Below are 26645 nucleotides of genomic sequence, written 5' to 3' on the forward strand. Positions count from 1 at the left end.
AATGCTTTCCTCACCCCACCCGATATTTATATAATTATAAAGAGTGTATTCTTCTGACTCTCCTGCCTTTGTCCTTCCCTGACTTGGCTTGGAAAGCCTGCACCTGCAGGCTGCAACACTGTTAAGAGGCATCTGTATAGCTCCCATCCCTTACTTCCATCACACACCACAGATTATGCAAACACTGGATGAAGTAGTAACTTATTATTATTTTGTTTATCCTGTTAGGATCTTTCCTGTCACTCAACCAGCTCCTGCAGTAAAACGAGTCAACTCGGAAAAGCATGAAAAATTTAGAGACTCCATGGTAGCAAACAGCTGAAAACACTTTGAATACCTTAGTTCCCAGTGTAGCAATACCAGTGGTCCCAAAGATGCCAGCCTTGTTCTAGCCTGTGTTATCAACCCAACAATGGACTTGAAAAACATGATAAGGGATGTACAAATACAGCGTAAGTCTGAAGCAAGGCTCACACTCCTAGATCCATGATGCCATATGTTGCCTTCACATATTACATAAGAACTACAGTCTCTTTTTGAAAATCCATTGCTCCTAATCAACATCTAATCTAAAACAGGACAGTCCTGTAGGAAATTGAGAATCTTGCATCCCACGTTGAAGGGGGATGTCAGGAAAGGAAACAAGCCCAAGGCCACGCACCAGAAGCAGCCACAAAGCAAAGGATAGAAAGGTATTCCAGTTGTTATATCCTGGAAGAAAGCCACTTGCAAGGTATTCTCACAAACAAACACAGCCCACCCCTAGCTCTCACTCCAGGCCCAGCCAGCCACCAAGCTTTGTAACAGGTCACACTGCTGAAATGACTCTCGTGCCTAACCTTGACGCTGGCTCAAAAAGAAAGGCCAGGCAGCAGCAACAAAATCCACCTGCTTTCGGGTGGACAACACCGCGAGGCGCTCATTGCCAAGGGGACACGAGCTTTTCAGCGCCCTGCCACACAGCAGTCACGCCTCCTCCACACCAGCCACAGCGGGAATCAGCCCACAGGCCACCCAAGAAAGAGCTCAGGGGGCACAGCTGCCTTCAACACCAAAGCCCACACGAGGAAGAGCTTTAGGGGGACAGCTGCCTTCAATGCCAAAGCCCACCAGAGGAGCTCTGCGGGGGACAGCTGCCTTCAATGCTGAAGCCCGCCCGAGAAAGAACACTGGGGGACAGCTGGCTTCAGCGCCTTCCTGAAAACCCCCCTCAGAGGACTGGCGGGACCCAAATCCCTTCGTGTCCGAGGAAAATTGGTGGCGGCTGTATTCTGTTTGTCGGCTTCAGGCTCTCCCTACCCGAAGACGCTCCTGACACCCTCACAGAGGAGCCAGCTCGCTCTGCCCCCGCGGCATCCCACCTGAGGGGCAGGGTGAACCTGACAGCACGCAGGAAGCCGCAACGTCCCTGCAACCCCCTACCAAACGCAGGCTTTTGGGAATTTGGTAGGGAATTTCCCAGGGAGAACCCCCTCCCTCCGAAACCCTCGGCAGTCTCGGCCTCCTCCGTTTTTCCCAGAGCAACCTCGGGTTTTACTGCCTTGTTTACCCGGGCTCCCGCCGCGCCGTCAGGCGCCGGCCCCGGGGCGGCCCCCCCGCCCCTCGCCCCCACTCACCGTGTTGGCCACATGGACGAAGAGGCGCAGCCCGGCGCCGCACAGCCGCGGGGCCCACTGCGGAGAGGAGGCGAGAGGTGAGCGCCGAGCCCCGCTCCCCGCCGCCCGCCCGCCCGCCCGCTCCCTCCCGCTCCCTCCCCGGCGCTCACGGGGTCCCGCGGCGGGCTGCGGCCCCGCGCCTCGGCCCGGCCCGGCTCCCGGCGGCGCAGCACGGCCCGGGCGCTGCCCGTGTGCCGCCGCACACAGCACAGGTAGGCGGCGGCCGGCAGCGCCGAGAAGAGCAGCAGCAGCAGCAGCAGCAGCACCGGCGCCATCACCGTCCTTCAGCCGACCCCGCCGGCAGCGAGTTCCCTCCGGCTGCCGGGGCGGTGCTGGGGCCTCGCCCCGCCTGCGGGACGGCCCTGCCCGCGCACCGAAGGCGCCTGCGCCCCGCCCGGGGGTTGGCGCGGCGGCGGGGGAGAGGCGGGAAGCGCGCGGTGGCTACCGGTGCCTGGAAGAGACGGAGCGTTCCCGCCGCCCCGCCATGTCCCGCTTCTTCCAGGCGCTTCGCCGCGCCGCCAGCGCCCGGGCGGGGGGTGCGGGCGTGGAGGAGGCGGACATTTACCGGTGGGGTCTGACAGGTCAGCGGGCCGCCGCCGGCAGCCGGCCGGGCCGCCCGGGGGAAGGGGCGGTGAGGGAGCGGCAAGGCGCGGCGGGGGGGGGGGGGGGGGGGCCGCGGCGGAGGGGCCCCTGCGGGTGCCTGGTGCTGCGCAGCCGTAATTTTTAACAGCCCCCCAGGTCCGAGATAAATAAAGATGTTAATAAACAAGGGTGGCAGATCAGCAGGGCCTCAGAGCGGGTCGATGTTAAGCGTGAGTGCTTTAAAGTGCTCTCCACTGCCTGGGGGGGTGGGTGGAAAAGGGGGGCGCCCGGGCCGCCCCAGCCTGCTGGCGTGTTTCCCTGAGCTGTGGGGAGCCCGTATTTCAATCCCTGCGCTAGTTGGGGTTTCTGTTTGCTGCGGGCTGGTGGGTTCCTTCGCGCTCTCGACGCGCACGTTTCCCCCGGGAGGAGAGGGCAGCAGTGGCACGGAGTTATTAACAGTACCCAGCGCCTGCGTCCAGGTGCAAGGACAGATCTCCAGAGCTCCTGCTTGGCTTGTTTAGTGTTTGTTTTGACATGTTGTGTCCCATAATAAGATTGCAATGGTGGCGGTAGCTACAGCGACCGACAGTTGAGGTCTGCCCTAGCTTAAGTGCAGGAAAACTTGAAAACATCTTGTTGAGAAATTATTGTTATACGATAGTAGATTGTTAGAAACATTTCCGGTAGCCTAAAGCGTGTCCCTGGATCTAGTATTTACATATTTTAAAAAGTTTCTGGAGCTGAAAATCAAGCTGTCTTTTTAGGAATGCAAAGTAGCGGCTTAATTATCAGATTAGGTTCCTTGTACAGGCCTTTGTAATGACTTGGGGCATTCTTGTGTGTACGAGTTCCTGAATATGGTTTAATTTAATGGATTTGCTTAACACCAGTGTCTCTGCTCTGCAGCAGGGTAAACCAGCTTCTGCTGAAAACTGGTGTGCTTTGCCTGTAAGGCAGATGTTTGGGAAGGCCTGTACTGGGCCGAACCTTGTTTCAGGTGGCTTCAGGGTGTAACTGTGCATGGAGTGTATTGGATAAAGGTGTAAATGTAACAAATTGCTTTTTTTCCCAGGCATTAAGCTGCGTCCCTATCAAATAGAAGGTGTAAACTGGCTGGTGCAATGCTATGAAGTCCAGCATGGCTGTATCCTGGGAGATGAGATGGGCCTTGGGAAGACTTGTCAGGTGTGTCTTCTCCCTTTTTTCTTCTGGAAAATTATCTTTGCCTAACTTTTTTTTTCAGTTTCTGCAGAATGAAAAAGAAAAAAGCACCCTGATCATTGGTCAGTTAAGCAGCTCCATGCTGAAGTCCATACTCAGAGAGCTCATTGTTTCTTTCATTCCTTAATCACTTAAAACAACTGCTAAGTCTGGAGTAGCACTCTAAAAAGGTTTCAGGGTTTCATAGAAAGAGTAGTGGTCATTTTATACAGACATCTTAATGCATAATTCATAGTGTGCAGAGTTGAAGGCACAATACACAGCCAGTACAGAGAGGATGGTGTCATTCTGATACACCTGCAGCAAGATGATTTTTGAGTTTGTCAACATGGATTAAAATTTACAGGTACAAGTTTTTCAGAGTTTTTTTTTTTTTTTAATTTGGTAGGTTTTTCAATGGGTTTCGGTTCTGTTGTAAAATGACTGCTTGTGCTTTGGTTCAGCTGGTGGTATTCAATGGGTCTTAAATAACAAACTGTTAGTTTTAGAAAGTGATGTGTGGTAGATCTTCTTTTTTGTGACTGTGAGAGAAAGGTATTTGGAAAGGGGCTCCAGATATCGAGGTCACATTTTGGGATCTAAGCTTTTTTTGTCACTGATAGTGAATTTCATTTGATATTCTGTTAGCTCTGCTTAGAGAACATGTGGGAACTAGCTACAAAGCTCAACAAGGAGACAGGTTATGTAGATTCAGGCTATTGGGTTGAACCCTGTCCTTGTTATAAAAAAATTTATTTTCCTTGCCTTCTAGACTATTTCTCTGCTTCTTTATTTGACAAAAAAATTAACAAACAAAGAGAGATTTCTGATACTTTGTCCTCTGTCCGTTCTGAGCAACTGGAAGGAGGAACTTGAGAGGTAAGTTTCAACAGTTGTCTGGCTCATTGTATTCCTACACAGCAAGTTACAAAGATTCTGTTCAAAGTGCTCAGTCCAACGTTTTTCTTCCTTTCAAAAGGAAAAAAAAAAGTAAAAAAGGAAGCTTCTAAACCAACAAATCAATTCAAACTATGCAGTTAATGCATAGTCTTTACAACGCCTTGATATGCATTCATTCATCTAGCTTATAGTATTGGCTGACTTTCAGTTCAAATTGCCCCCACTAGCTCCTTGCTTTTTATTGATTTGTAACCCTCCATGCTCAGCCTCCCTTAGGCAAAATCTGCTGAAGACAGCCAGGATTCTGTATGATGAAAGGTAAGACCCAAGCTGAATAGTATCTTTCTTGGCATGCTTACATATGCATGCAAATTACCTTACATCTGTGCATGCGACCTGTCTTCACTGGGGTGCAATGACTGTGCTGACAGCACATTCACTATGCCCAGAATCTGTACGTTTTTGAGTTGGAACCTGAAGACACCTTTTAAGAGGGGGGACAGAAAGTTCAAGATTAGAACAGAAGTCTGTCTGTGTGACTGTTGGGCGATGATGTCTCTCAGCATCTGAAGTCATCCAGCTTACATTCTGAAGTCAGCTAGCCTGATTTGGATAGACTTGCAGCTGGAATAGTTGGGGGAAAGTACATCCCTTCGTAGATCATCAATGAACAGCTACCCAGGAGGAATATTAGGCAAATATCAGTGGTGGGATTAAGTAAGAATTTTATGGTCCCAACTCTTCCTCCATGGAACTGTTTTTATCTGCTTTTTGGCTAAGGGGATAGATTTTTGAGGCCCTGACTTGGACCTGTTTGCTGCAGACGTTGTTTGCCTTCATTTTAGCATGATTTAGGCCAATTCTTTGGTCCCAAATGGGCGAACTGTATTCATTCACCTGCTTCTCATGAGCTTTTTCAGCTTGGTGTAACAGATGGGCCATAAGACTAGATTTCAATCATCTGCCTTGGACTTTGAGACCTAGGAGAATGCAGTTTATTTGGGACCTGCCCAAACCAGAACCAGCAGCTGAGGTGCCAACCTGAGATGCAAATTAATCAGGAAGGGGTTAGGTTCAGAAGCTGAGATCCAGCCACATCTCACAGGAGGGCAGGGTGTTTGGATAGGAGGTTCTCATTATCTGTGCAGTAGCTATGTTTGGTAATGGGGTCCAGGGTCGTAAACACATGAAAGACTTAACTTGACTCACTGTTTTTGCTCTGTCTTTCTCTTGACAACAGGTTTGCTCCAGGTCTTTCCTTTGTGACGTACATAGGCAACAAGGAGGAGCGCCCCAAACTGCAGCAGAACCTGAAGGAGCAATCTCACTTCCATGTGCTCTTGACAACATATGAGGTATGTGATGTCTTTGTCACTTGAAAGGAGGTCTCAAGTTTTCCCTTACCTTTTCCATTCCTCTGCACCAGCCAACTCATGCCTTGTCCTCTCTACTCATCTCTGACCTTCCTCAGTGATTTTCTACTCTGTAACCCATTTCATCAGCTCATCTAAGGTGCTGTAGTTTTTGTGTCCCCTACTTTAACTCCAGCTTTACTGGTTAGCTGTATCACAGCTTGAGTAAAGAAAACAGACGCATGTCCATTCTTAACTAGTGCTAAATGGTGTCTTCATTGTCTTTGTGTGGTGCCCTATGGACCTTTAAAATTTAGTACAAGTGTACACATGCATTATGTTTATTAAGATTCTATTAAGCAGGCAATACAAGAACACTTAGAAGGAATTTCTTTTTTGTGCCCTCTTCAACATGCCCTCCTCAGGCAAAACTTTCATCTCTGGACTGCAAAATGGTGAAGTTCCTGTTGCAGCTGGTAGGACTTTGGGCTGAGTCTGATCAGAGTTCACCTGAGAGGATCCTGTCCTGCTGTAATGGAACCAACCAGAATAGAGTTGCTTTGGTCACTGCTTTGGACTTTGCATGACCTGGTGCTTAGTTACCTGGAGTGGGAAAAAAACCCTTATTTTTTTCTTATGAATCAGTTCCATTCAGGTGTTACTTCATATCAGCACTTTGTTTTTATTTTAACAATCCCTTAACAAATACATCAACTTAAAATTAGATGAAAAGCATCTCCTACAGCTCCTTTTTTCTTTTTTTTTTTTTTTTTCCCCTTCTGATTTCTCTTTCCCTTTGCCCTTTTGCTTTCCCTCTCTCCAAGTATTTTATGGTCTCTTTCTACTGGGAGCTGTGTAGCTGACCACTTGGAACCTGTATCTTTTTCCACAGTGCATAAGTGGGAGTGGGTAGCAGTGTCAGCCCTTGTCCTGAATGTGATAAATGGAGGCGCTCATACTGAAGCAAGTCCAGGAAAGTGGTTGACTGTATCACGATATTCACTTAGCTAGGATTTTTCTTGTCTCCATTGCTTCTGATGATAAAATTCTATGATTTTTAAGGATTTCTCTTGAACGACCTGATTTATCTTCTTCTGAGGGTGGGCAAGCAATGTCTACACTTTAGGATACAACCAGGTCATTGTAATAACTTAGATTAACCCACTGAAGCATATGTTTGGTTAGACTGAAAAAGACTGTGATGCTGAAGGTACATGGTGTTTCTTGGTGAGTATCTTTCTGAGTGAGAAAGATATGAAGAACTTCACAAATGTGAAGAGCATTTATGGTGTGTGTAAATTTGCATTCTCTGAGGTTCTACTGCTGGCAAGAGTTAAAATGTAGGACCACAACAGATGGTGGTTACAATAGCTGTCATGTTACTTTTCTCATGTAATAGGTGGTTTCATTCTACTCTTCTCCATTCCACCAGAGTTTGCAAGTAGAAAAAAAGATGTTCTGCGTCTTAACTGGTGTATTAACCTAAGTCATAAATCACGGTTCATTTCTTTTCATTGCAGATTTGCCTGAAAGATGCAGCATTTCTAAAACTGTGAGTCTGCTTTTAATTTTTTCAAATTTCATTCTACGTGTCTGTTAGCAGTTTCTTAAGTGTGTGTTTGTATGTGTGTGAGATCCCATGCTTGTTTTGCAAGAGCCAGTGATGTTCTTTGCTTGTGATTAGAGCTTTGCCTTTAGCAACTTTCAGTGAAGAATTTTTAATGTCAGCTAAGATGTACGTAAACTTCCCCCAAGGACAGTTTTCAAGCCAGTTGACTCAAAATAATGTGATACATACTGCTTTATAGAAGTACACTAAATATCAGTCCAGAAGATCGATATTTAGAACAGAGGAGGTCTTCAAAAGCTTCAGACTGTAAAAGTATTAGATGCAGAATTTGCTGACATTGTCCTGCATTGTACTATGGTGATCATGTGCTAATACTGTGTCCTGAAGTTTATCGCCTCCTGCCACCAGTCAGAACTCTGGAGGGTTTATAAAGCATTGTGCTTTCCAGAAAGACAGATTAAGCAGCTGAAGGTCAGCCTGTAGGAAGTATTGTCATGGTCACGCAGGACTATAAAGAAGCCTACACTTGAAAGGGGAGTAATTTTCATATTTTTTAGTAATAGCACCAATGCCTTGCAATAGTGGTAAGAGCTGTGACAAATGCTGGGGGGCAGCCAGATATCATGAATGGCTCAGGATCTTTGTAGGAGCAGAAACCCAGTGACCCCCACTGACACAATTTTGGATCTCTCAGCACTAGTCAGGCGCACTGTGGGTGCTCTGTTGACTTTCTGCAAAGCACCTGCCCTTGGCCACTGGTGGAAACAGCAGATTGTGCTGGATGAGTGCACGGTGGTAGAAGACAGGCCTTACAAGAGGTAGCCATGGCCATACTGTCCGTGCACTTTGGTATCATGTTCTGCACTGCTGCATATGATTCTGCTTATTTTGCAGCTTAGCCCTGGGATGTAGTATCCAGGGAGAGCTAGTAACTAGCTCTAGTATTGCAGAAATGTCAGCTCCAGTGCAAATTCCTACGTCTCAGGCTAGCACATAACCTCAAAGCCATGTCACTCAAGGGTTTTTTTGCCCTCTAATATTCCTCTGAAAAAAAGTGGCTGCTAATTATTTGTACCTTGTCCTGTGTAGGAGTGCTTGGAGCACTTCATAAAGGTGGGTCAGAGTTATCAGGTGTCTTTACCACCACCACCACTTACAAGCAGTGTAACAACACAAATGAGTTGAGCAAAAGCCCTGTTGTAGTGTAGTGTGGAGAGATTCAGTTGCTGAGCCTGTAGAATAAGAGTAATGACATTTCACTGTCCTGGTGGTGGAAAACCACTCTTAAATAGAAAAGAGGGGAATCAAGTGATGCAGAAATACTGTGGGTAGAATGTAGATCCCTGTGATTCCAGCCCTTGTATTCCCCTGGAAACAGAAGTGAGTAAGAAAAGCTGGTCATGCTTTCCCTCCTCTGCCTACCCATCAGCCAGACTTGACTACATGGAAATCACTCTGTGATGTGGGAGTTGAAACCCTGGTGATAAGGAGGCACAAGCACTGAGGGCTGGACAGAGCTGGAATTTGCATTAAGCCTAGTGGATCTGCTACGTCACCCATGACTCTGCAACCTACTTGATGAGACATTGCATGTACTGTATCAAGCCCAGAACAAGCTGAAGGTCCTGTCTTGGGTGATTTGCAATCACTGACATCACTACCTGATCATAGTTGTTGAGTTTTTGCACAGGTGCAAGGGCCTAGTTTCACGTCTCTCTTGATCCAAACTCTGGACCTCCTTGAATGTTTGAATAACTTGTGCTTATGTCATTTTCCCCGTAGAAATGGGGGTGGAGAGAGAAGTAACGAATTCGAGTGAAGTTACTTAGTTTTGATTGCAGAAAAACTCATCCAAGCTATAGTTAAGAAGCTGTGTTGGTTCCTGAAAACTAATGCTTGCGAATTCCTCCCACCCTGCTTGTGATTTTTGCTGGTGGTTCGTGAGGTAGTACCATCTCAAGTTCAGCCAAGCAGATCCACCACTTATTTCAGTCTTTTTGTACTGACAAGAATGAATTGTCTGCCCTTAACTGAAGATGCTGTTTTTTCAGCTTTAACTGGGCTGCCTTGGTTGTAGATGAAGCTCACAGACTGAAAAATCAAAGTTCTCTGCTTTACAAGACACTTTCTGAGGTAAAATAACTCATTTACCTTTTAGTGACTAAAGCCTTTCTTCTCTTCAGTATGGCATACAGGTTCTTTGTTCCTCTGAGTATTTGTTAAGCTCTGGGCCACAACCAGTTGCCATCAGAGTTGGTGAACAGATTCCCATGTTTAGTGGCAGACAGATGAAGGCCTATCTCCTTGGCTTTGCATGGAGGCGGGCAGTATTTGGAGTTTCTCTCTTATGCAGAGTCATGTTTGGGCTTGACACGTTGGAGCAATTTGAGAGACCAAAAAATGCAAAGCAGCCAGACATAGTGCCGAACCACTGCTGTGCTACTGATGTGGTAGAAGTCTGGCTGACCTAAGACAGTTTAAAGTGACAAGAGGCTATCTCCAGCTCTGGGAGGGTGAAGGAACCCTCACCTATTTCATGGGATCTCAAGTCATGAACTGTTGACTTCCATTATCGCATTTAACGGAGCCACCCTTTTTAAATTGAAATTAGTAGAATTGCTCCAGCTGCCAAAGCACCCTCCCAACATACAATGAATGCCTGAATGAAGGCTGCACTTCTTGTCATGGCAGTGAAACATGGGCATTAGGTCTGGGTTGGCATGAGCAACAATGAACTATAGTACCTTGAAAAATAGGGGTTTTTTATTAAATTCCTGAAAGTCCCACATCTTTTGAGCTTATTGTCCAAGATGTCTTCATTTCAGGAACTTTGGTTGTAGTCACGAAGTAGGCATGATTTACCTTAGCTTTCCTTCAAATGTATTTTCTATTACCAAACTTGAGAGAAGACTTGTATTTTTTCAAAGGTAACCATAATCCCCAGGTATCTTTACAAGGATTACTGTAAGCAACTTGGACCAAATAATGTTGCTGTGTTTGTCAGCCAGCAAACAGAAATGGACATAGTCTTTTCAGTTTCATATCACTGTCCTATTCCAACAGCAATCTCCAGTCATCTCTCATTACCTAACAGTGAGTATGCAGTATTGGACTGTGAATGCAGGGATCTGAGAATTTTAATGGTGTTGGGTTTGCATTTTGTTCTTATTTTGCTTATACCGTCTCCCTTGCATTGGTGCCATCCTAGTCAGTTTGTGGAGCTGTTTGACTTGTTACACCATACCTCATGTTGGATGGTTTTGGCTGACGTCTGCAGCATTCTGCAGGCAGTTCTGTGCCACCAGTTATCTTTAAGTTAAGCTTAAGAGTGGCATGAGTGGAGTTGTATATTAAGTGACTTTAATTCCAGATATTTTCTCCTAATAATTTTGTTTTGTTGCTGGTTCTTTCAGTTCTCAGTAGGCTTCAGCCTCCTACTCACAGGCACTCCAATCCAGAACAGCATCCAAGAACTGTACTCCTTACTCAGCCTTGTTGAGCCTGGTATCTTTCCTGGGGAACAAGTGAAAGAGTTTGTTGAGTACTACCAAGCAATTGAAAAAGAGAGTGAGCCAGGTTAGTAATAAGCAATGTTGTACTTGAATCAGAACCAGCTGTTATCTTCACTAGGAAGCAGACATGTTGTGTCCACTTTATTTGCTTTTTATTAAAGCTGACTAGCTTTAAAACAAAGCTGCTAAAAGTAATGATTACTTACTTTGATGTAGTTCTTACATATCTAAGGTATGTAGCTGTGGTTTTGTCTCTCTGTAAGACTGGGCTTGAATCATTTCACTAATAGTTGTAAAGTTCCTTATACATTTATTTTGAAAGTATAGTTGTGAAGGTACCATAAAAATTCCTTACATTTAATGCAATAATCTCCTCTCTTTTTTTTCCCTGCCTCTGCATAGCCAAAGAATTGCACAATCTTCTGCAACCATTTTTGCTTCGAAGAGTCAAGTCTGAGGTGGCTGCAGAGCTGCCAAAGAAGGTGGAAGTGGTTCTGTACCATGGAATGTCAGCTCTGCAAAGGAAGTACTACAAGGCCATTTTGACAAAAGATCTAGGTAACTGAGGAGTTTGAACCTGATAGGCTAATTTTAAAACCAAAATTAATTCCTTTTATAAATCTGTGCTCTGTTGTAGTGAAGGAGAAGACAGTTTGGCCTGCAGAATGCGCATAGAACGAACATGCCAAATTCAGTGCTTTGGACTGCTTGATTTGTGGTTTTAGCTTGTGATAAAATAAGAGATGTATGAATCTAGAGCTGAGCTTTTGCAGGTCTGGGGAGGGTCAACTTCAGGATTCAGCTTTGGGCCAGCCGGTAATTAAAAATATTTGTCACCAGGTAAGCCTGCTCCTATCCCATGTTTTTATGTTCAGATAAAAGGATGGTACGGGAAATTTTAGATATGTGAATTTCTACAAATTTTCCAATAGTAGTACAGATACCATACAGCAAATTTAAATATACTGAATGTCAATAGGAATTTCTTAGGAAACCACAGGGCCATATAGGCAATGCAGCCTTAGACTCTTACCATAATAGCTCACCCTTTGTCACTTCATGTGGACTAACCAAAGCATCCTGAGGTATGAGAGAGAAAGTATTTGCTTCTCTCTGAATGATTCCTCTTCCATCTACGCATACCACATCATATGGCTTGCCAGTGCTTATGTGTTGTAGGGAAAGTAAAACTTGGGGGGATGAAGACCCTTTGTTCTTCTGGGGCTAATGCCTGGTACATCAAGGAGCCAACAGCATCACCAGGCAGACGGAACCTTCTTTTATAGCCAGCATATGTGCACATATCTTCTTTTTCTTCTCACAAAAATGCAACCCTTCTTAACATCCCGATTGTCCAGTAGATCTTGACTCTGTTGTATTACTTTTTTTGTTGGAAAATTCAAATGAACTGCACCAAATCTCTTTCACTATTTTTGTTGATTTCTAGATCTATAATTCACTCTTATAAAAATGATAGTGACCCATTCCAAGGAGTCCAGAAAGTTTCAAGGAGTTTTGACAAGGCAGAGCAGTTTTCATCAGGGTCTTTTTCTAAAGGCTTGTGTAAAAAATGTGAGGGAAACTTTGTTTTGTCCATGAAAACAGGTGTGTTAGTCTTGAGATGAACATTCAGATGCAGATGTGATAGGCAGAGGGAGATGCTCCAGTGCTAAAGCATTGCAGAGCAGTGCTTGGTGCCCAGACATTCCCAGTCACACCCACTGATGGAGCATGGGCGTTCCTGTTCAGATCCTTTTCCATGTTCTTTGTTCCAGATGCATTTGAAAGTGAAACAGGGAGGAAGGTGACACTTCAGAATGTCTTAATTCAGCTTCGGAAGTGTGTTGCCCACCCATACCTTTTCAATGGTAAGAAAGCACTCCTTTCTCTTGAAACAGAAAGAAGTAAGTTTCTTGTTTTACACAATGTTTTCCTGTTATCGCTTGGCAGTGTACTGCTTAGAAGAAGCAAGTAGTAAACAATGTTGTACTTGAATCAGAACCAGCTGTGAGTTTGTGACCAGTTCCAACATACGACAGTTCATCAATAATGAGGAATAAAGTAGGAGACTGAAGTCAGAGTTTCTTACTGCAGCTCTCTGCTTGTTTTCTCAACCAAACAATGAAATCACAATGCTTTGTGAACTACCGGGGGTGTTCTTTAGAGACAGAGGACCATCACTTCTAAAGCAAGCATCATGAGGGTCTACTTGGTGATAACTGGTAGTGCAGACACACTTGAGGTTGACCACTGAGCTGTTATTTGCATATTATTAGGTCTGCTTCTGAAATTCCTGTCTGTTCCAGGTGTTGAGCCAGAACCCTTTGAGATTGGAGACCATATTGTTGAAGCCAGTGGCAAGCTGTGTTTGTTGGATAAACTACTTTCATTTTTATATGCTGGGTATGTCATGTTGGAGTGGGGAAGACAGGGTGGGGTTGACAGGGGGAGAACAGGTAAATTGGGAAGTCAAACTACCTTATTTAGCTATAGATTGAGGAGATATTCATCACAACACTAGTGCTGCCCTATTTATTGCACGTTACTGGCTACCTGAAAGAAGTCATTTCAGTATGAGGAGCTGCATTAGAGATGGTAGAGGAACCTCAAAGATTTTTGTAGCTTCCCTTTAAACATTTCTCGAAACACTTCACTAATGCTCTGACATGTTCTCGTATTTGAGAACCTGGGAGAATAACCAACTGACAGGGTGTTGAGCATATTTGGTTTGACCATGGGTTTCCTGAGAGTAGCTTTCAATGCATCAGTTGGGTTCCTTTGTGCTACCATGCCCATGCTAGCCGGTAAGGCAGAATGTATAGCAAATGTGAAAAAGAAATTTGACTGAACCAAAACGCAAGAATAGGCTGAAACTTCAGCTTTGTGAATGGCATTCAGAACTAGTGGTGCTGGGCTCTGGTGACTTCAGAACCTGGAACCCAAGGACCCGGGGTATTTACCTCCTGCTCTCAAGATTGGAGGCAAGTCAAACTGCGGGTTGCATTCTTGCGCAGTCTGTGAAGTAGCGCCTTCTGCATGCAACAGATTCTACCTTCTCTCTTAATTGGACTGTGATTTCCATTTGACTACTTCCAAAGGACAAAGCTTCGACAGACCTTGGGAAGTTCTGGTGTCGTTGTGGAGGTCTTTGTCCTGATGTATAGCACCTTGCAAGTGGGTGCCTCTTTCTTGAATGTCTGTGTCACAGGACCAGCCCTGTGCAAATTCTGGACTTAACAATGCATGTGTTCTGCTCTACAGTGAAGTCTTATTTAAACAGAGCACTGAGGCCTTGAGCTGGGAGGGAGGAGAGTTGATTTCTCACTTATACACGACTGTAGGCAGAGTGTGATCATTGAGGGTCTTTTGCTAGAGGAAGAAACACTCTACTGTCACAGAGATCCTGGTATTATATTTTCCCAACACTTAAGATGCTTTCCAGTGTGTGATTTGAGAGCAGTCTGGTGTAGCAGGTCATGTGGTGAGGAATACATCGTGATGCTAGGTTGAAGCTGAGGATCCTTTTAGGCAGAATCCTTTGAATCCTGACCAGGCTGCATCCAGCCAGCTGCAGAGCTGTGCTAGAGCCTTGTTACATCTCTGTGACTCCAGACTGTAGACGTGGTGACTGGTGATGGCAGCTGACTGGTTGCATCTGGATGTGGGGCTGAAAATGTGAGGGAACGGGCCATGGCTCTGTGAAGCTTAGAGTGCAGAGGTGATGAGGCCTTGCTATGTACCAGCGACTGGTTAAGCTCTTGTAACCTCTCTACCACTCTGAAATGCTGTCACAGTATGTTGAGGCTCACGCTGCCTCACCGTTCTTCTTCCAGTGGCCACCGTGTCCTGCTCTTTTCTCAGATGACTCAACTGCTTGATATCCTGCAAGACTACATGGACTATAGAGGTATGTTCTGCATTCTTTGGCAACAGACGGCTTATCCTAATGATCTCTGCCACATATTGTTCATGTGATTTTGGTTCATTGCCTGGGAGGGAGAAGGGACTGTGATGAGGATTTATTGCTTCTTAGTAGATAGAAACCATATTCTTGCAGTGGTGCTGTGAGCTGGAGGGTCTTGAGTTCAGCTCTTTGCTGTGTTACCACCTGCCTGAAATGAGTTCACACTTAAATGTTGTTCTTCAAAGTAGTTTCAGCATTGGTCCCTCGATAAAATGAAGCTAACAGACGTCAGGGTAGCAATGTTTCCTTATATACCTGTGTTCAATTCTGTACCTGAGTCCTGAAGTAGCTACACTGAAGGCAGTAGGCTTGCTCTAGATTCAGTTTGTCCAGCACAAAATGCAAATTGGGCCACATTCATACCAGGAAATTGATTTTTGATTAAAACAGTTGTTGGCAGTGGGGCCCCAATATCTCTGCGAGGGCAGGTTGGATCAGACCATTTTTGGCAAGGCTACCAAAGTGTTATTGGGACATTTTCTTTTGTTTAAATCCACATGGCTCCATGCCTACTTAGGATTTCTCATGAAAGAGGCTTTTGTTTGGTGTTTATGATTTTGGACAACGAATAATGCAGGATAAAGCCAAATTTAGGGCCGTATCCCATACTGGAAAGTGCACATTGAAGGCCGTGGGAGTTTGCATAAGGAGGATCCAATGGTTATTGGCCTGTTTAGTGGGGCCAACAGCCAGCACAGCATAGTCTGAAATGGGACTGTGTACTAACGGTCTTTTACTTTGGCTCTGAATATTCCTGTTGTGCTTCCAAGCAGTAAATTAAATGCTGAGTCTCTGCTTCAGACTCGGCTAAATTACCCTTTGCTGACAGTCAATCTGGAAGTCAGGGTTACTACTTCAGTTTATACCAGGCTTAACTGGGAAAGAATGTAGGAGTTCAAGGCAATAAAAGAGAATCAATGCAGGAGGGTTTGGTGTAAAAAGATCCAGGACAGCAGTGAGACAGTAGAGAATGAGGTAAGAGAGTAAGAGCATAGACAGAATTTCAGAAACATACATTCTGCTTGTTTGATAAGGCTACAGTTACGAGCGGCTGGATGGTTCTGTTAGGGGTGAAGAGAGACATCTTGCCATTAAGAACTTTGGTCAACAGCCCATCTTTGTCTTCCTGCTGAGCACGAGAGCGGGTAAGTAAGGAAGGGAAAAACAAACAGCCCATCTTGCTTCTGTACTCTTCTTTTGCTCTCTCTGACAAGATTTTGGGGAATTCTGAATCCTGCAGAGCCTGTTTGTGTGGGGGATTTTTGAGAGAGACGAGACACATCCTGAACTTGAGTCTCTCAGCTAGGACATGCGGTTTCTCTGCTTTCCTTTCGGCAGCTGATGCCAAGATACTTTTCATATTGCAGCCACTTGAGTTACTTTTTTTATTCCAAGTCCCCTAATGCCTGTCCCTGTGCCAGGTTGAGTTTAAGGAGCCTCGCTAACATTTCTGCAAGCACCAGACTTCAGGCAGAAACAGGCTTTCTTTAAGTAAGCTGGTGGAATTGCTTCTCGAGTTTGGTGAACATGGACATGCTCTCTAGCTGGCAGACAGACTCAGATGAGAGCCTTTTATCATCCTGAGACTGCAAAGAACACCATGGGACTGCCATCTGTGCTGCTTCTCCTCTTAGCTCCTCAGGCAGATCTGTGTCTTCTACACAGTTTCAAACCTCCCTGTCTCTCTGTTGAAGCAAGCGCCGAGGCAGGTTTGTCTTCAGAGGAGGGATCCACACTGCTTGATCGCGAGCATCAAACCTGAACTAAGTTTTCCTTTGGGCTTCTGGTCAGACTTTCCTGGATGAGCCTGGCTCCAGTGATACTGCAGTGCATTGAGAGAGACTGAAGAGTAGAGCCTAATGCTAGATGGTAGGAATAACTGTGCCTCTCACCACAGTGCCTGATCTCTCCCTGCCCATGTCAGCCAGGCTTCAGAGTTGTTTTTTACTGCACATTGCCAAGTTTGGCCAAGGTATCTTGTATTCTGCTGGGAACGGGTGTGCTATCGGTATTTCCATCACTTATGTTATGGACAGGTGCCTGACTGTCTCCACTTGCAGGGATGTTCTGATCACTGCGAAGAGGTGCTTGGCACGAGCTGGAAGAAATGTAAGGCAGCAGGCTCCCCCCTCTAAATACAGTACATAGTCATAATTGTGGGTATTAAAAAAATATCATTAACTGTAATGTTTTTTTTTCTTTTAATTCCATGAGAGCCCAGACTTTAACCTCAAAAACTTTAAGTCATATAAATGCCTAGGCTCTGGTTATTGTATAGTTGGGCCTGGTGCTTTCCACTGTTTTCAGCATTGTATTTACCTGTTGCTTCTGTGCTGCAGCCAAGTCATGACACAGACAGTCCCTTGTACCCTCAGTGAAGCCAGTCCTTGCTGAGTTAATCTGCCTGCCAGCAGAAGAATGTGTCTGTGTTCATCAGTCTTAACAACCACTCCCCTTTGCATTGGTTCACTTGCACCCTATCTTTTTTGACTACATTGCACAGTACAGCTTGGTTTGGGGCTGTTGCAGAAAGCTGGAAGCTGGAAATGGAAGGTGTACCCATCTTTTAAGCCCTCGAGATTTAAATTTGGGATTGAGAGGCAGATTAAATTAGATACAGTTGAGCAGATCTGACAGAACCTTGCATAGCATAAATTCTCCAGCTTCTCCTTTATCTTCTGCTGGTGACACATTTTGTGACCTCTTTCTTTGCTTGTAGGTGGAGTTGGCATGAACCTGACAGCAGCAGATACAGTTATTTTTACTGATAGCGATTTTAACCCACAAAATGACTTACAAGCAATAGCGCGAGCTCACCGGATCGGGCAGCACAAGTGAGAAATGTTGCTACTTCTGGTTTGGTTGCTGACTTTCTTGGCCTTTCAGTATTGCTTTCCCTATCCATAGTCAATGGAGGGTTAAAGGACAATAGATTGAAGATCAAAGGAGGAGAGCGGAGAGGATTTTATGTCTTAGTTTTTCTGTTGCAGCCTCATGTAGGCTTGTCCTTGTCATGTGTCTAGGGTGGGAGCTTTGTAGATTTGGAGGAGGAGAGGGAATCTGAAGGTTAGCTTGCATTTTTGCAGTGAGCATTTCTCCCCTGTCAGTAAGCAGATATATCAGTATTACATTTCTGCTGCTTATTTTTGTTGATTTTGTTCTTGCCTTTTTTTCTGTACCAAAGGAGTGGGTGAGGGGATAGGGCTTCATGCAAGGAAACAGCTTTAATGCACCTCAAAAAAGGAAAATAATAAGAATTTTCTTAAACTTTTCAAGGCCTGTAAAAATTATCCGATTGATTGGGCGAGATACAATTGAAGAAATAATCTACCGAAGAGCTGCCTCTAAGCTCCGGCTGACAAATGCCATTGTAGAAGGGGGGCAGTTTGCTCTGGGAGTGCCCAAGCGTCAAGGAGCAGCAGAGTTACAGGTAAAATAGAACTATATCCTCAATTTGACTCCAGTAACATCTTTAGAAATGTCCCAGAGTATTTATATTTCTAAATATTTATATTGCTGTATTTATATCTGATATGAACCTAGCCAAACATTTATGTTTGGGGGGAGATGTGCATTGATACACCAGCTTTTGCGTCTCTTGGGAACCAAAATGACATCCCAGGTCCAGACCAGATCTGATGTTTGAAGACAGTTTTTATAATTTTGAGGCGTATCCATTGTTGAAAAAGGGTGTGTTTTCTTGGAGAAAAGGGGAAGGCAGAACCTCTCCTTGGTTTATTTGTTTATTTTTAATTATAACAGATCTAAAGTGGAAGCTGACTCATGTTTCTAGAACTTATCTGTCTCTGGTGCTTTTCTCTCACAAGCAGAGCTGATAAGTACTTAGTCAGCTTTTGGTTGCTAGTCTGAAACTCAGTCAACCTTCTGTTGACCTCTTTGCAAATACAGTGTATCAGGAGTTTTAGATTTATAATTTATAATTCTGACCTGAAAGCTGGAATTTGTGCTGAGAACTTGGGCTGAGAACCTCAGGCAAAGTGACACTTACGGGAGTATATCCCCTGTGTGCAGCTAAACCTGGGAGAGATTTGGAATTAGTGTATTCTTTCCCCTGCTGCCTCCCCTCCCCGACACATCAGCATGTTTCTCAGCAATTATAGTTTCCATGGGAGAAGTGGAACTGAGCCCATAGGAAATTGCATGCTGGTATTTTCCTCCCCATGGATTTCTGTGGTATTTAGGCTTTTGTTTTAAAGTTGTTGGGAGCAAAAACAAGCCCAGTCTTTCTGTCTATGAAGATAGCTTCTTGAATGTGGTCAGTACAATGCTGTTTTATCATTTAGCCCTAAAAAAATTACCCTTTAGGTCTGGATGAGTTATGTTTGAGGGAGATAGGCTGTAGGGGCCTGTCCCATTAGGTGCTGGGACAACTAAGTGTGTTAAAGTGTAAGTATTTTGACAGGTAACTTTAAGACTTAGATTTCTCCACTCATTCATCCTTTGCATTTAAGCCTGAGAAGCTTGAGACACTGGGATTGACATGGAATTACAAGATATTAATACTGAACTTCCCCTTCTCTTTGTTAAAGCTGAGTGAAATCTTGAAATTTGGCTTGGATAAATTGCTCTCCTCTGAGGGGAGTACTATACAGGATGTGGAGCTAGCGAACATCCTTGGAGAGACAAAAGGAGGGAAGTGGGTAATGGATCTTGTGCTGCCACGTGAAGAAGAGAGTGAAGAGGAGGCTACAGAGGGTAAGTTAAGAATCTAAATGCCTACGAAATGCATGACAGTGGGGTGCTCGTAGAGAAGGCTTCCCAGGCAGTGGTGGCATTTTTCAGGCAACAAGAAAAAAAGTGGACTTGTAATTGAGTGAGTGACTTGGATTTTGTTTGTGGTCTGTCCACAAACTTTATCTTCAAGCCTTTATTGGTCGCTTTCTTCTTCTTGTGTCCTTATTTTTCGATTTGTAAGATAATAGTTACAATAATTGCCGGGTTTGGTGGCTGGGGGGCTGAATTCCTTTATGTTCTTCAAATATTTAAGACCTTGGATGAAATTCATGAGAAAAGGGGAAATATTCAAATTGTAGATGCTATTTTTCCCACAGAGAACAATCAAGATAGTTCTACAGTTTTAGAGATATAAGGGTTACTTAAGGAAAGGCTATAGAGCAGGTGTTTTGTATTTATCCCCAAACAAAATATTATTGGTCATGAAAATCACAAGTTAACAAGACCTTAAAAATTTCTAAAACATGAGGTACAAAATGTGGTCATGGAGTCTAAACTAGAACAAACCTACTCTGTCTTCAGTACTCTACCTTCCAGTCCAACGTGTCACACAACTGTGGTTAGTTTTTCATAGCCCCATACTGTATGAGAATAAATTCTGAGGATACTTTCCCTGTTCTAGCATCACGGTGAGAGAGACTGAATTTCTGTTCTGAGTTGAGTACACAGTAGCACTTAAATACAGATCTGTGACTGAAGCAGAAATATGGCCCAGCAGGTTAGGTATTGTCTGCCCTGCAGTAGTTGCCAGCAACAAGTAATTATTTGCTGAAGGTTAGCAAAGAGCAGTATTTTCTGTTGGTAACCTAAAGAGGAGCAGTGGTACCACACTGTGTAATAGTTACTGGGGAAAATAGCTTACCTGATGAGCAGTAACTCTGAGCTGCCAGAGTTGCTTGCTTTTGTTTTGTTTGGGAACTCAAAAGCAAAAGTTTGCTGTCCCTTTCCAAGAGTTGTCTGTAACCAGATAGCAAAGCTAAATGGATTCGCTACTGGCAGAGATGGAATGACCAAAGAGAACTGTGATGGAGCCACAACTTAAAGTAATTAATTGACCAAAATAGGAAGAAAGGTTCTTTGCCAGTATAAATGACTTAAATGAAAAGGTTTTGCCTAAGGAAGCAAATCTTGATTCTCTTGTTTCTACATGATGCTGACACTGATCATACGAAAAATAATTATGAGAGTGAACATTTCTTTCTGCCGAGGGTAGAACAGTGTCACAGAGAAACCAAATTTCTTTTGATCTCACTGTACATTTTAGGTGTTAATGGCCTTCAGTTCCTTTTTACACTTTTAAATTATTTCTTAAAGGTCACATGTATGTGTACGAAGGCAAAGATTACTCAAAAGAACCCAGCAGAGAAGACAAGAAAGCATTTGATCAGCTTTTGGATCTTCAGAAAGCCTTGACTGAAGAGACAAGTAAGGAAGGGAGAGCTCTCCGGAACAAAGCAAACGTAAGACAAAAGACATGAGATGGCATGTGATGCTCTTTGATTTGCTTGTGGAAAATGAGGCTGACAGTTTTCTCTCTTAACCCACACCTTGCAAAAGGCACGTTAAAAGATTTGGATGTCAGTGTAGTAAAGTTGGCTCTTGAATCTGTTGGTTTGACAATTCAGCAATTCTGGTAACAGATCAGAGATACGATGTGCAGATAAACTAAGGTCACAAAACCACATAGTATGTGACAGTTGGGATCTGATGATTAACACCTGTGGACAAGTAGACAAATGGGAAAGGAGTGTAGGTTAAAGTGGGCACCAGACATGGCTTTAGGGTGAGCAGTTTGTTTCAGTGATACTTCTTTCTTTCTCTAGGCCCTTCTCCCAGGCCTCCGGGAACAGTCAGCTAGGAGGAAGCACTTGCTGAGTGCAGAGGAGCTGGAGGCTAGGAGGAAGAAGCGCCAAGAAGCAGCAGCAAAGAGAGCAAGGCTCATGGAGGAAAAGAAGGCAGCAAAAGCAGAGGCAGAACACAAGAAAAAGTATGGTTTGTACTGCATCCGCTACTTGTAAGCTGATGTCTGTTACACCATACTCTAGAAATGTGTGTCTGATTGTCAGAAACTTGTGCTCTATATCCACTCTGGCAGGTGGGGCTGGGGATAGGGGGAGAAGATGACAAAATGGCTGCAGGACACCCTCATGAGAGAGTTAACTTCACACATCAGGATGTTTCTGTGTGTGTATTCAAACTGCATAGCAGAGGGATTTGAAAGTGGAAAAATGGATTGAGCCCCTAGCAAGGGTTCTTTTCCCTTGAATGTACTGCCTGACTTTACATCTAATTTAATTCATAGAGCGTGGCCTGAGTAAGAACCTCATATCTGAATGTACAGTGAGCTTTTGGGAGAAGTTTTCTGAAATGTCACAGTTGGCCGCTAAGTATTGGTCTGACATCTGTGACTCTCTGGCATGCGTCTTAACTTTCTCCTTGTTTCCTAGATGTTCTTCCTTTTCACCACTCTAAGTAGCTCCTTGCCCTTTGTCATATGCTCAGTTTTTCCATGCCTTCATTTAGTTTATCGCACTGGCATGTGGCTCTTAATATCACAGATAACAACTGTGTTAAAATTTGTTTTGGTCTAAAGTAGGGGAGGGGAGCAGAGGGAATGCAGGTCTGGGTCTCCTGTGTTTCACTGCAGTGATATAAAATGATGTGTGTGCCCCCCACCTTTGATTTTCATTGAACATAACCTTCTCTTGTTTTGTTTTAGGATGGCCTGGTGGGAGGCAAATCATTACACATCTACCTGCTTGCCTTCCGAGGAAAGTGACTCTGAGGAAGAGTTTGAGGAGGATGAGGCTGGGCTGAGTGTGGATTTGGATTACAAAGATGCAGACCTGAATTATATCAAGTACGTCATGGGAGATGTCACTCACCCCAAAGCAGAAGAGGAGGATGCCATCATTGTCCACTGCCTAGGTGGGACTTAAAACAACAGGAATGTTGTTGGGTGAGGTGGACAAGGGGGCTGAATTGGACCTACTAGCTCAATAGTTTCTCATTCCCATCCAAACTGAAATAATTTGGATTTGAGTCTGGCTTACTCCTGAGTGGTGCGGAGGCAATACAGCCTCTACTCCACCATGTATAACTCCCACAAGTACTAACCAGGTGTACATGGGTCTTCTCACGTCCCCTCTGAATTTATGGGTGAGCTTCTTGAAAGGTGCCTGTATGGCTGAAATTTTATGTCTGTGGCCAAGTGGAGACAGTTCCTCTGAGAGCGCAGGGCATTTTGATCATCCCATGGAAGCTGTAGGGACTGAACTGAGATACTGAAAATCATCTCCCATATACAGTCAGCAGAGAGAGACAGGCACTTCCAGAGGCTGAGGTCAGAGTTTCTCTGTCTCTGGGCTCATCTCAACACTGACAGTACAGAGGCTCTAGGCTAGTCTCCTAATTTATGAGCCTCTGTTAAGACACTAAAGCTGAGGGAGATAAATTCATTACAGAATTCCTCCTGGATCAGTGTTGGAGCTGCTGTCTTACCAGGGCTATAGCAGAACACTGTAATCTGCTTTGACTTACATTAAACTCAGCACAGAACCTCATGTTTAAAGTGGAAATGGCAGGTAAAAGTGAAAGCCTGCAAATAACAAACATCTAGTAGTGCGAAGCCCAAGACACCAATCTGGGGACATACTGGTTGCATGTTCTATATACCTGTATGCATATATGTGAGGATACTGACAGGTTTATATGTTCAGTGCCACGGTTAGTGTTTGTTTGAGCATCCTCATTGGACAGTAAGAAGAAATTCTTCCCGCAGAGTTTTTCAGGGAACTGTGACAAGTTTGTTTTTCTCAAGGGCTGAGGTTTATCCTCTAGGATGCTCCCTTGAGTACTGGCTGACTTCAGATCGTATGTGGTTCCCATATCTGTTTTTGATAATCATTCGTTGCATTTGTACAGAGTAGGTCCCTTTCCTGCAGGGGTGATCTTCAACCTCACTTTCTAAAAGGAGTTAACTTGTCATTTCATTTCAGATGACTCCGGCCGCTGGGGAAGGGGTGGTTTATTTACAGCTCTGGAGGCTCGTTCTGATCAGCCAAGGAAAATATATGAGATGGCAGGAAAGATGAAAGGTAAGAGATTAAAACATGACCTTAGGCCAAGATACTTGAAAGAGCTTATATCCCACTGATGTTGCAGGTCTGAGGTGCCTGGATATCTTGACACTTGTGTTTTTTCCTCTTTCTCTAGGTATGTGCATCCCTAGCTCTGAAAGTAGTAATAGAGTGAATGCTTTGGCTTGTTTGGAGTGTGAGAACTCTTCACAGGGGTTGGTCATTCTGATCCAAACTCCAAGTCACAAAGAAAAAAAACAAACTGGTTCATTATTCACAGGATTTTTTTCACCATATAAAAGACAGAGTACTGCATCCTCTGTCAAAGTGCTTTTAAGAAGAATGAAAGCCAGCTCAGGCAGTACTCAGTTGAGCCTTTGTTCCCCTCCAATCACTAATCTTCTCCTGAGCAGGTATTAGCAGTTTTGAGCTACCGGTAGCTGGTGAGGAATGCACATCTTGCTGTTAGGTGGACCTGTCATTTTTTTTAATTTCCCAGGAGATGCCTTCTTTTTGTTCCAGTGTCTCTCTTTCCATTTGTGGTCTTTAACTGGGATGCGTGTGTGTCTTGGGATGGGGATGAGGATAAACATTTGTCTTGCTTCTATCTATGTCTGACTTTGCTGAAACCATCACGAGGAGATAAATCCAAGGAGAACAGAACGTGACAGTGAAATCACTTCTGCATTGATTGCCTATTGACTCTTTAGGACTGATTTTTTTATTGTTCTGTTCTTGTTTTCTGGACAGACCTGGAGTTAGGAGGAACCCTGTTATTCCCCATTGATGATAAAAAATCCAGGAAAAAAGGACAAGACTTGGTGAGAATGAGAAGCTCCTTTTTTTTTTGTTGCTCTGTCCACATGTTTTTGAAGCTGTGTGAAATGAACATTCTGTCCTTTTCCCAATAGCAATTGCACTGAATTCTGAACATGGCCAAGTTGAAGATAAACATTAGAGAAAAGAAGATCTTTTTCTAATTTATTAAAGCTAATAGTAATGCAGTTTTCCAGCAGCTATCACTGTGCCTCTTAGCACTGTATATAGACTCCATTTCAATTTTTTGTGTGTTTTCTCCTTAGTTGGCCTTGATTGTAGCTCAGCACCGGGATCGGTCTAACAACTTGTCTGGCATTAAGCTGTCTGCTCTGGAAAAGGGCCTGAAGAAGATTTATTTAGCAGCCAAGAAAAGGAATGGTAAGTGTCTGTGCAGTAGAACAGTGAATCCTTACATGTGTGATTGCACCTAAAGACAATGACTAATTTCTACCTCTCCTGTACTTTTTTCTGAAGTGAAGTAAGAGCAAGATCCCTGTGGCAGATATGTCGTGTTCCAAAATATTTCTTCTGATCTTGTTGGGTAGCTTAAAGTCCTTATCTAGATTGCTTTCTATATGTGTATCTTGTCTTTAAAGAGTGTGCACTCTCTGTTCCCTCCTTCTCAGCAACAGTGCATCTTCCACGTATTGGATATGCAACAAAAGGTTTCAACTGGTATGGTACGGAGCGACTCATCCAAAAATATTTGGCAACACGGGGTATCCCCACTCTTATGTATCCTTTTGGAGTGTGTCTTATTTTGTTCACAATATAAAGTGGAAGTGATCCCCTAAATATCTTGGTGAATGCAAAGCAAGGCACAGACGCCACAGTCCAGCTAAAAACTTGGTTTCTCTGACTGTGCTGTCATCCAGGTACTCATTCCACAGTGAAGACTTACCATTTTAGGTAATAATGACAGATCAGCGTGATTCAGTATGCCTGTCAGAATTTGTTAGAACTAGGTGCTAGTCTTCTGTTGACAGGCATCAACTTACCTGTATATGCCACGTCTGTGGGGGAGACGACTGGAATTTTAGAGTAATGGAAGTGACTCATAAAGTAGCAAAAGTGAGAATGTGAAAAAACCATTACAGTGTTCCAAGAAAGTGTTAACCTGCTTCCTTGGCTGAACACGGTGGAGTTGGTGTGTGTTAGGACAGGCTCTTAGAACAAAACAGTTCATTGCTTTCACCTTCTAGGAAAGGAAACAGGTTTACAAGGAGGCTGTGTTTTGTCACTTCACTAGGAAGACATGCATTAGCTGTACTGCCACTGTCAGCAATTCTGTGAAACGGAAAATCTGAAACAAAGAATAGTATTCAGAGCATTCTGCCTCCTTTGGTGAATCCCTTAGTGGACATGTTGTCTGGCATTCACTGACACTTGACAGCATCTCCTTGACACTTCTTATTAGATACTACTTTCCTAGGAATAAAGGCTCTTCCTCTGCTTCACAACCATATTCATCTTCAACGACAGTCTCGAAGCCATGAAGATGCAGTAATTTCATTGAGAAACATGCACAAAAAGCCATGGATCTTTTTAACATCACGTAGACAGTCTGTATCCCTCCACTTCTGAAACATGGCTTACACAGCCAATATTCGCCCCTGCATCTCTCTGCCTTTATTGGCCAGAACATTTACATATTGTCATTGGCTCTGGAGAGGAATGAGACTGCTTCAGGGGGTCTTTGGCTTAATCCCAGATCTGTTTTGGAGATGAAAAATTAAACTTTTACTGATGGTCAGTTGTTATCCCTTACATTAAGTTATTGCTAGGGCTTGGAATACAGTATTGTTTGGCCATATTTTTTCCCCCCTTCAGATTTCATCCTCTGTCTCACTATACCTCTTTTCAGTCAGCTTTTTAGTGGTTACCTGGGACTCTGTGTCTGTGCCGACATAGACACCCCAGTGGAAAGGGAGCTGTCTGCATTAACACCACCACGTGACAACCACAGAATATAAACTGTTTATTCTCTTCCAGTTCCCCAGAAGTCCATTTGACTTTGTATTTGTTCAAATATAAAATTTAGCCACATAATCACACGCTTACAATCAAGCAAAATCCTGGCCAGTTTTCTTGGCAAAGGCATGCAAGGCTGCCAAAATTTGAGACTGGATTTATAAATGACACCTTTCCTTTTCCCACAACTACTTTTTCATTACACAGTTGCAGCTGTTGGGCAAAACCAGTTCCTTACTGCTGTCCAAAAAGCTCTGTGAAACGTTCCATGACCCTTTGATTCACT

The 26645-nt window shown here is 44.1% G+C and overlaps 2 protein-coding genes across 3 annotated transcripts in view; one reads left to right on the forward strand and one right to left on the reverse strand.

The window, feature by feature from the left end:
* LOC104364338 (fatty acid amide hydrolase) overlaps positions 1-1998 on the reverse strand; it is an 18128-nt gene extending 16130 nt beyond the window's left edge. Inside the window, exons 1-2 of the mRNA XM_042788480.1 lie at positions 1766-1998; positions 1617-1673 (exon numbers count right to left, since the gene is read on the reverse strand). Of these exons, the coding sequence (XP_042644414.1) occupies positions 1617-1673; positions 1766-1930 (222 nt within the window). The 5' untranslated portion in view covers positions 1931-1998. The remainder of the gene's footprint in view (positions 1-1616; positions 1674-1765) is intronic.
* CHD1L (chromodomain helicase DNA binding protein 1 like) lies at positions 1674-26141 on the forward strand. Of its 2 annotated transcripts, none has more exons than XM_042788478.1 (23): positions 1674-1693; positions 3310-3422; positions 4210-4316; positions 5578-5692; positions 7210-7241; positions 9311-9392; positions 10673-10835; positions 11174-11329; positions 12547-12639; positions 13078-13174; positions 14605-14678; positions 15770-15880; positions 17455-17569; positions 18012-18165; positions 19286-19451; positions 20805-20950; positions 21314-21477; positions 22210-22418; positions 23489-23587; positions 24320-24390; positions 24652-24766; positions 25015-25123; positions 25806-26141. In XM_042788478.1, exons 2-23 carry the CDS (start codon positions 3399-3401, stop codon positions 25882-25884), a joined length of 2481 nt encoding a protein of 826 aa, XP_042644412.1. In that variant the 5' UTR covers positions 1674-1693; positions 3310-3398; the 3' UTR covers positions 25885-26141. The 2 variants fall into 2 exon arrangements, with proteins under 2 accessions (XP_042644412.1, XP_042644413.1); XM_042788479.1 differs by lacking the exon at positions 1674-1693 and adding an exon at positions 2037-2236.
* The last annotated feature ends 504 nt before the right edge of the window (positions 26142-26645 follow it).

Source organism: Tyto alba, unplaced genomic scaffold, assembly GCF_018691265.1.
Source record: "Tyto alba isolate M040663 unplaced genomic scaffold, T.alba_DEE_v4.0 Super-Scaffold_14, whole genome shotgun sequence".
In the NCBI taxonomy this organism is placed as follows: domain Eukaryota; kingdom Metazoa; phylum Chordata; class Aves; order Strigiformes; family Tytonidae; genus Tyto; species Tyto alba.

What these genes read in the sequence shown, in the direction of transcription:
- CHD1L (XM_042788479.1), top strand. Translation starts at nt 2,140, where the DNA reads ATGTCCCGCTTCTTCCAGGCGCTTCGCCGCGCCGCCAGCGCCCGGGCG. An exon ending in AAGGAGCAGCAGAGTTACAG is followed by an intron (nt 18,166 to 19,285) that starts GTAAAATAGAAC and finishes TCTTTGTTAAAG; the next exon opens with CTGAGTGAAATCTTGAAATT. An exon ending in AGCAGCCAAGAAAAGGAATG is followed by an intron (nt 24,767 to 25,014) that starts GTAAGTGTCTGT and finishes CCTCCTTCTCAG; the next exon opens with CAACAGTGCATCTTCCACGT.